The following is a 9,823-nucleotide window of genomic DNA, read 5'->3' as shown; positions in this document are numbered from 1 at the left end:
CTAAAAATAATAAAAGCAATATACAGCAAACCAGTAGCCAACATCAAAGTAAATGGAGAGAAACCTGAAGCAATCCCACTAATATTAGGGACTAGCGAAGGCTTTCCACTTTCACCCTACCTATTCAACATTGTACTTGAAGTCCTAGCCAGAGCAATTCGACAACAAAAGGAGATCAAGGGGATTCAAATTGGAAAGGAAGAAGTCAAAATATCACTATTTGCCAATGGTACAATAGTGTATATACAATTGACACTAAAAATTCCACCAGAGAACTCCTAAACCTGATAAACAGCTTCAGTGCAGTTGCTGGATATAAAATTAACTCAAACAAATCAGTGGCCTTTCTCTACACAAAGCATAAACAGGATGAGAAAGAAATTAGGGAAACAACACCTTTCACAATAGTCACAAAAATATAGAAAATATCTTGGTATGAGTCTAACTAAGGAAGTGAAAGGCCTGTATGATAAGAACTTCAAGTCTCTGAAGAAAGAAATTGAAGAAGACCTCAGAAGATGGAAAGATCTCCCATGCTCATGGATTGGCAGGATTACTATAGTAAAAATACCTATCCTGCGGAAAGCAATCTACAGATTCAATGCAATCCCCATCAAAATTCCAACTCAATTCTTCACTGAGTTAGAAAGGGCAATTTGCATAATCATGTGGAATTACAAAAAATGTAGGATAGCAAAAACTATTCTCAACAATAAAAGAACCTCTGGTGGAATCACCATGCCTGACATTAAGGTTTACTACAGAGCAATTGCTATAAAAACTGCATGGTACTAGTACAGGGACAGACAGGTAGATCAATGAAATAGAATTGAAAACCTAGAAATAAACCCCCACACCTATGGTTATTTGATCTTTGATAAGGGAGCTAAAACCATCCAGTGGAAAAAGGACAACAAATGGTGCTGTCACAACTGGCAGTTATCATATCTATCATATCATATATCCATTCTTATCTCCTTGTACAAAGCTCAAGTCTAAGTGGATCAAAGAACTCCACATAAAACCAGAGACACTGAAATTTATAGAGGAGAAAGTGGGGGAACTCCTTGAAGATATGGGCATAGGGGAAAAATTATTGAATAGAACAACAATGGCCTAGGTGTAAAATCTAGAATCAACAAATGGGACCTCATAAAATTGTAAAGCTTCTGTAGGGTAAAAGATACTGTCAACAAGACAAAAAGTCTACCAACAAATTGGGAAAGAATTTTTACCAATTATAAATCTGATAGGGGATTAATATCCAATATATACAAAGAGGTCAAAAAGCTGAACTCCAGAAATACCCATGGAAGGAGTGTAGATCCAAAGTTTGGAGCTAAGACGAAAGGATGGACCATCCAGAGACTGCCCCTCCCGAGGGTCCATCCCATAATCAGCCACCAAATTCAGACACTATTCCATATTCCAGCAAAATTTTGATGAGAGGTCCCTGATATAGCTGTCTCATATGAGGCTATGCCAGTGCCTGGCAAATACAGAAGTGGATGCTCATAGTCATCTATAGAATGGAACACAGGGCCCCCAATGGGGGGAGCTAGAGAAAGTACCCAAGGATCTGAAGGAGTCTGCAATCCTATAGGTGGAACAACTATATGAACTAATCAGTATCTCCAGAGCTCGTGTCTCTAGTTGCATATGTAGCATAAGTAGGCCTAATTGGCCATCACTGGGAAGAGAGGCCCCTTGTTCTTGCAAACTTTATATGCTCCAGTACAGGGGAATGCCAGGGTCAAGAAGTGGGAAAGAGTAGGTAGGGGAGCATGGCAGGGGGAGGGTATAGGGGACTTTTGGGATAGCATTTGAAATGAAAATGAAGAAATTATCTAATAAAATTTGAAGAAAAAAGAAAAATACATTTTATGGATGAACTGAGGGCATGAGGGTACAGGAACAGGAGGATTGAGTTGAAAGGGAAATGGGGTAGAAGGACAGAGTGTGGTGATAGATAGCTAGAGTGTTTGGGAGAGATGTGGAAATCAAGATCAGTGGTAACTTCCTGGTATCTATGAAGGTGATACTAATGTGGACTCCTAGTAAAGGGGGGTAATAAGTGTGAAATAGCCATCTATTGTAGCCAGGTGAGGTGCCCAGTGTTCAAACTGGGCTGTATTCAGTTGAGTTGTTTGCTAAGCATGTCCTACAAAAATATCCCAAAACTCTTGTGGCTAATAAGACAAAGGGGTACTCCCTGAAAACTGATATCAGGGCCCCATTTGCCAAGAACAACACACACACAACTCACTGCACATGGAGACATTGAGCTGGTGTGTGCATGGAGCCTTTTCCCCTATATTCTAGAATCTTTGGTGTGGGATTATACTTTTATAGGTTTCAGAGAGAAAAACATGGCCATCAACTCAACCACATAAACTATGACCTACAATGTGTCCTGCATGAAAAAATGTGTCAGAGTACTGGTAACATAAAAAGTATGGGAAAAGCCAATCAATGTCCAATGTTACTTAAGGCCCTACTCCAAGAGTAAGGAACTCATACCAAACACTGTTCATGCGACAAATAATCAGAAAATATATTGCCCATAATTTTAGGGAAAAACAAAGAACTACTGATCTTAAACAAAGAATCTATGAACTGACTCCTAATAATATTCTTCTATAGTCATAGATCACTGTGCTATCCAGTCATCATCAGAGAGGTTTCCTCCAGTAGCAGATAGAACAGATGCAGAGACCCACAGGCAGAAAGGGAGTCTATCTGGTTGATCCCCATCATATCCCTCCCCTCAGAGTACAGGGAATGTTTTAGAAGAGGAGACAGAAAGAAAGTAAGAGCCAGAGAGGATGGAGAGCCTCTGAAGAACAATGGCCTCTGAATCAACTCAGCAAGGATCATATGAGCTCACAGAGACTGAATCAGCAAGCACAGAACCACAATGAGTATCCACAGGTCCTCTGGGGATTCAGGAAGCTCAGTACACAGAACTTGGCTAGCTGTTCATTTTCTCACCTCACATCCTTCCTCTCAAAATAATTAAACCCCAATTAATCTGGAAATAACTTCTGAGCAAAGCAGATGTCATAACTGAGGGAGAGAGGGAAGCTGTACTTCAGGGACTAAGGCTCTGCAGTGGCCTTCCTTCCCCTGATACTGTGACAACATGAAACCTGATGTCCGAAATACCTGATGGCATCTAAGAGCCCCACAGATCCAGACAGTACAAATATGACCTGGCAAGTGTCACTTTCCCAGAGCGGCTCCAGAGCCTGTCTGCACCACAGAGGTCCAGGAGAGTACATGAAGGTAAGATCTTAGATGCCCTCAGCTGTGTCATGGATTCATTAAAGTTGACTGTCTCTCTCTGACCAATCCAAGGAGTAGTTGAGAGGCTCTGTGAGCCTTGGGTCCTTGACTTTCCTTCTGACCCTGACAAGGCTGGTCCTGTGTCCAGAGAGATCAAAGGATATGAGTTGTAGGAGATAAAAAAATGCTGAGGCATTGCTGTCCATCCACAGGGTGGAGTCAGGACAGAGCTCTCAGTGGAGCTGTGCCTAAGGTTACCTCCTTACAGTTTTTAAAGAAATCAGAAAGATTGAGACGATTTTCAGATGTCTATAAAAAATTGCAGACAATAATGAATCACATAGATATTATCAGCACTAGCGAGACCCTCAACTTAAGTCATTGTATGTCTGCAGCATGTGGAGAACTATAAACCACAAAGTGTATCATTTATCTTGAGAATTCCTGCTATAAGGATCCAGGCTGTGAACTAGCACATACTAAAACAGCTCACCTTAACTTTATTCCACAACTAAACAGCAAAGAGCAACAATCTTTTTTTTGTTTTGTTTGATTGTTTGCTTACATACTTTTAGAAAATCAGAATGGATATAATCTGCCTCAGGCTTTTGGGAGTTAAGCTCATCATGAGCTCATCCATCTATCTAAAGACAAATCAATCTTGTCTTCTAAATTAATTTCCTTAAATATTTCCCAAATAATGTGGGTGATGAGTCAGCTCTTTCCTCTGAGAGTCCACTTAGGTGGAAATGAATCACTTACTAGAATTGCCAGAGGCTTGTCTTATGTGTGACTTAAAGTTTGGAAACAGGAATAGAAGACTTGAAATGGAAGATTTACCAGGAAAACTAGCATTAAACAGAAAATGTTAATATTTTCCACCAAGACTTGAAGTTATTGATTGCAGCAATTTTCTACAGACTTGAGTCTTTGATAGAACAGTTAAAGATTTCGTTAAATTCAATAACAAATGCTGATGAGCTTCCTATTAATGTCCAGAGCATTATTCATTATCTGCAGATTTTAGGATGGATTTATTATTTCTAAGATTCCCTGCTACAAGCAACAATTAGCTGTTGTTCAGAGGGGTATTTGAAAGGCAATAACTTATATTTTTAGAGTCTTGAAGCCACCTGGGACAAAACCTGGAAACAAGGCTAGATTCCTACATGTTCCATATGAGATCGTGAGAATAAAGACATTTAAGGCAATCCTGTGAATTGGTCAACCCTGTCAAAAGCTGTTCATAAATCCTCGAGGAAAGAGAATGCAGTTCCAAATTATGAATATTAACATCCTGCTGAGATCTAAGTCCTAAAATCATTATGGACTAGTGTAGAACAAAACAGCCTGCCTGACAAACAGGTTGGAAAAGAAACAGAAGGAGAAGCAGACTGTAAAACAAGCTGACATAACTGCTGCTTGCACAGCCCCACAAAGGCAAATACCACCATGACCTCTTAGATGGGAGAGTCCCAGCTCATAATGGTATGACCCAGCCCACTGTGCTGCATGCAGCCATATTGAGAATTCATAATTTAAAATCTTTGGTTACCTCAAGGCAGCATCTAACAACTCATTTGTCCCCTTCTGCCATCTTTCTCATCAGCAACAGCTCATCCATGAGTGTTCATGCTCCTTTAGAAGTCCTGAGGTCCTTCATTGGGGTCAGAAATACTCTAGATCATACAATGGGATCACAGCACCCTCGTACTCACTCTCCTAGGAAGCATCCCAGGGTTCTAGAGAGCACAGTCCCTGGCTGCAACCTGGTGGTTACATGAATTATTCACATAAGAGTCTTTCAGGACATCTGATGATGATTCATCTTTAACTGTGGGGCTTTATCTGTAAAGTTTACAAAACTTGGCTTGACACTGAGGACTGTATTAAAAAATATCTAGTAAACCTTCACACTGAGGGAAATCACATAATGGTCACTATAAAAACTTAACATACTAAGATGTATAAATTGAAATTATAAAGCTTTGAAGTCAAATGCCATTCTAAAAAATGTACTATTCAAGATGAAGATAAGAAAGGGATATCAAACAAGTGAAGAAAGATGTGGAAGGTAAAGTTACTAAATGTTAGAGATGATACAGACACTGAGCAGCAGGATTTCTCAGCGTCTACATGTGATGTGGGGAAGGATTTGGGAATTGGGTTAAAAAATCAGAAGGAATAGAATGAGAAACAGAGGAAAAAGTTTTGGTAAAGGGAACTCGGGATAAATTCAACTATGGTGAGTGACATCAAGGACAATATGTGCATGCAGACATAAGGACACACACACACACACTCTCTGACAAACACACACACACACACACACAGAGAGAGAGAGAGAGAGAGAGAGAGAGAGAAACATGAACAAGATCATTTTGCTAATGTAAAGCTCAAAAGTATTTCTTTTAAATTTTAGATTAAATACCAGCTACCAAACTCCCCTTTCTGCACACTCAAAATATCCTAGAGACTGCAAGAAGAGGGACAAGTTTCAGGGACCTAACCTGCAACATTACATGTCTCTGTCCCAGCTTTGTGAACTCCACAAAATGTTCTGTCCAGACTCATGTCTAGAACTACAGCAGATTCCTTCAAAAAGTGGATACATCCTGGATACAAGTTTTTCTACCTAGGAAGGAAAAATGTTTTTGAATTATATTAATAAAATAATTTCTCTCTTTATGACTGTGTTTGGCACTCTGGGGAACATGTCTGTTTCTGTGAATTATATGTTCAGTTGGTGGGGAAGCCCTGAGAAGAAATCCATACACCTTATTCTGATCCACATGGCTTTTACCAACATCCTAATACTTCTTGCAAAAGGATTGCCAAAGACTATTTTAGCCTTTGGTTTGAGAAACTTCCTAGATGACATAGGGTGTAAGATCATTGTTTACCTAGAGAGGGTGGCACGGGGCCTCTCCATCTGCACCAGCAGTCTCCTCACTGTGGTCCAGGCCATCATTATTAGTCCTAGAGGATCTGGATGGAGGAAGCTCAAGCCAAAGTCTGCATGGCACATCCTTCCATTCTTCTCATTCTTTTGGATACTCAATGCTTTAATCAGTACAAACCTAATTCATTCCATTAAAAGTGCAAGTCTGAATATATCACAACATATAAATGATGACAATTATTGCTATTTCATGCTAGAAAATGAGAAAATAAAATGGATTGTTCTCCCTCTCATGGTCCTGAGAGATGCAGTGTTTCAGGGTGCCATGGGAGGGGCCAGTGGCTACATGGTATTTCTTCTCCACAAGCATCACCAGCATGTCCTCTACCTTCTCAACTCCAATCTCCTCTACAGAACTCCCCCTGAGCTGAGAGCTGCTCAAAGTGTCCTCCTTCTGATGCTCTGTTTTGTTTTCTTCTACTGGACAGACTGTGCCTTTTCTCTAATTATAAGCATCTCTTCAAGGGACAATAACCTGATGCTAAATACTCGAGATTTTTTGACCCTTGGTTATGCAACTTTTAGCCCCTTTGTTCTGATTCACAGGGATGGGCTTCTGGTTAAATTTTGGCATGCTCAGTGGGAGAAATTGAGAAAATGTCTCTGATTTATATGTCCAAAAACGTCAAGGAATTCTCTGTTCTACAGTACTGTGTGTAAGACAAAGCCCACAAAGCAGTTTAAGCATACATTTATCTTCAGACACTCTTCCTATTGTTTCACAGCCTGGAGCTGAGAGAGAAAGAACTTGGCAAATTACAGTGATATAGATATCTCATTCTCCATTTGCCATGCTTTTGAATGGAATTTTTTATACCTTCCTATACTTTTATTAATGTATTGTGTATGAATAGTTTGTCTTCATTTATAACTGTGTAACACAGTCACTCTGTGCTGGAAGAGGCTTGAGCAGATCATCAGCATCCAGTGACTGACTGAAGTTACAGGGATTGTTCTAAATCAGTATTTGGTTGCTAGAAATGAACCTGGCTTCTCTGGAAGACCAGACAAAGCTCCAGCATTGAGAAAATGGGTCTAACAAGGATTTGTAAAACTGGTTTTACTACTATGAAGATTTTGTAAATTTTATCAAAATTTATAGTGCTCTGATCATGTTAGTCCAAGAAATTCCATAGCTTGTACTAGACAATGTGCTTTCTAAATATTAATGCCATAATGGTATTTTGGACTTCAAAGTGTCTGCTATGTATCCAACCATAGAAAATATCTTATAGAATTATGTAAGATTTATATGTACTGTAAATTCAGTCAATAGAAGCCAAATGTACCAGTCATAGAAGTTAAATGCCCTGAATCACTTCATTGGTGTTATATTTGTGAAAGTTCTTTGCAGGTATAAACACTAGATATCTGAAGTAAATTAGATAACAAATACACAGTACAGTTTTATGTTATACTCAAGTATGGTTACTATGTTGACTTAAAAGTGTGTTTTTGTATCTTTCAAAATGAACCAATAAGTGTGACTGAAGCCAAGCAAGCCTACTTTGCAGCTGCCCTTTTTTTACTGCCCAGGTGCTCTCCATAGCTCTGTGCAGCTCTGTAGCACAAAGGAGTTCTGGAAGGATCTGACTCTACATATATGTAAATGAAAATTCACTGCTTATGTACTTAAATTGGATCCATACAGTAAGATAGTGACATGTTTCTAAGAATCTGATGAACACATTCTGAAACATTGATATAATTATTGACCATGAACTTTTTTAATCATTAGAGGCAAGTTTTTATCTTATTTTTAAAACCTTTCTGTTATATCTGACAGGAAACACTGGGAGATGCCTGGATCTACTTTACAATGATGATCACTATTTACAATTTGCTTGGTGGCACAGTATATACAAAACAATTTGTTACTGGTGTGTACTATATTGTGCTACAGATTATTAAATAGCTTTTTTTCTAATTATATTAATGTATCTGTGTGAGTATATGTCACATTTGTACAGGTGTCCTTACAGACCTGAGGAGAGCATTTGGTCACTAGGAATTAGACCTACAAGCTGTCGTGTATCCTATGATGTGGGTGTAGGGTAAGGAATCAGAGTCCTCTGCAAGACAAGCAAGTCTCTTCATCATTCCCCCATGTCCTTGTCTGATGTAAATGTGACTTGTCCATAGGTAACATCCACTGCTTCTCTTAGTCTCATAGCTCTTCTGTTAGAGCTTTTTTTCTAGAGTCTGTCACAAAGGACCAGACACAGACAAAACAAACACCTTCTAAGTCAATCTATTTAATTTGACTCAAAAGAAGTGATGTAAAAACAGAGAAGAGGTGAAGAAAGATGTGTTTAATCTGAGTGATGGAGTGTTTGTTCAACATTAGGAATAGACAGGGGGCTGGAGAGGTGACTCAGTGAGTAAAATCACCTGCTGACACCCAGAGAGTCTGATCTGTCTCTGAAGAAGAAAACTGACTTCCACATGCTGTCCTCTGACCTCCACAGGCATGATGAGATGCTCACATGGACACACACACACTGAGACATACAAAATAAATTTTAAATTTAATTTTAAAAATTGAAAAACTGGTAGACAGTAGATGTATAATTGTTGAGACAGCATAAGCAAGTTTGGCCTGGACTCTGGGTGGCACATAAAGTTATTTTTAATTTCTCTGTAAAAGTTAGAATAGATTGGAAAACAATAAGATAATATCTTGATCAGAAAATAAATTTAAACTTTTAATACATAATTAAAATTAGTTACAAATCTAAATACATAGCAGATAGTGAAGGGATTCTGGAAATGGAATTAAACTAAGTTCCTCTGATACCTTACCAGAGATTTGGCAATTGGATTAGTATAAACATCTCCTCAAAGTTTTATAAATTCTATATGCTGGACACATTATCTGTCGCTAGCATGAACTTGCGAGACATTATGTTAAATATAATTGTTTGGTTTCAGACACTGGAACAAAGGATTGAGGTGCATATTTTACATACCAATGCAGACCTGGTCTCAAGGTTCTCCCAGAATCCCCCAGTGCATACCTGGTATGCTCTAACCACAACCCTGAATTTTTCAACCGAGGAGCTGGGTTGTCCCCAGAGGGTCTTCCCTATATAATCCAGACATTTTTGTTTCTCTCTTTACTTTCTCTGCAGGCTTGCATATTTTCTTTCTTTCTTTCTTTCTTTCTTTCTTTCTTTCTTTCTTTCTTTCTTTCTTTCTTTCTTTCTTTCTTCTTCTTATTTTTTTAATTAGGTACTTACTTCATTTACATTTCCAATGTAATTTTGCTACCCCAAAAGTCCCTCAAACCCTCCCTCTGTCCACTCCCACTTTTTGGCCCTGGTATTCCACTGTACTGAGGCATATAAAGTTTGCAAGACCTCTCTTTCCACTGATGGCCAAATAGGTCATCTTCTGATACATATGCAGCTATAGACACGAGCTGCGGGGGGTACTGGTTAGTTCATATTGTTGTTCCACCTATAGGGTTGCAGACCCCTTTAGCTCCTTGGTTACTTTCTCTAGCTCCTCCATTGGGGGACCTGTGATCAATCCAATAGCTGACTGTGAGCATCCATTTCTGTGTTTGCTAGGCCC

At 39.0% G+C, this 9,823-nt stretch overlaps 1 protein-coding gene across 1 annotated transcript; it reads left to right on the top strand.

The window, feature by feature from the left end:
- The first annotated feature begins 5,910 nt into the window (after positions 1 to 5,910).
- On the top strand, positions 5,911 to 6,854 carry LOC110287874 (vomeronasal type-1 receptor 4-like). Its single transcript, XM_021154378.1, has one exon. It carries the CDS (start codon positions 5,934 to 5,936, stop codon positions 6,852 to 6,854), a length of 921 nt encoding a protein of 306 aa, XP_021010037.1. The 5' UTR covers positions 5,911 to 5,933.
- Positions 6,855 to 9,823: the final 2,969 nt, after the last annotated feature.

This window comes from Mus caroli, unplaced genomic scaffold, assembly GCF_900094665.2.
Source record: "Mus caroli unplaced genomic scaffold, CAROLI_EIJ_v1.1 scaffold_9520_1, whole genome shotgun sequence".
Lineage (NCBI taxonomy): Eukaryota > Metazoa > Chordata > Mammalia > Rodentia > Muridae > Mus > Mus caroli.
Note: the sequence above shows the minus strand (reverse complement) of the source record. Positions and strands in the feature narration are given on the sequence as shown.

Coding starts and splice junctions, on each gene's coding strand:
- LOC110287874 (XM_021154378.1), top strand. CDS start 5,934: ATGTTTTTGAATTATATTAATAAAATAATTTCTCTCTTTATGACTGTG.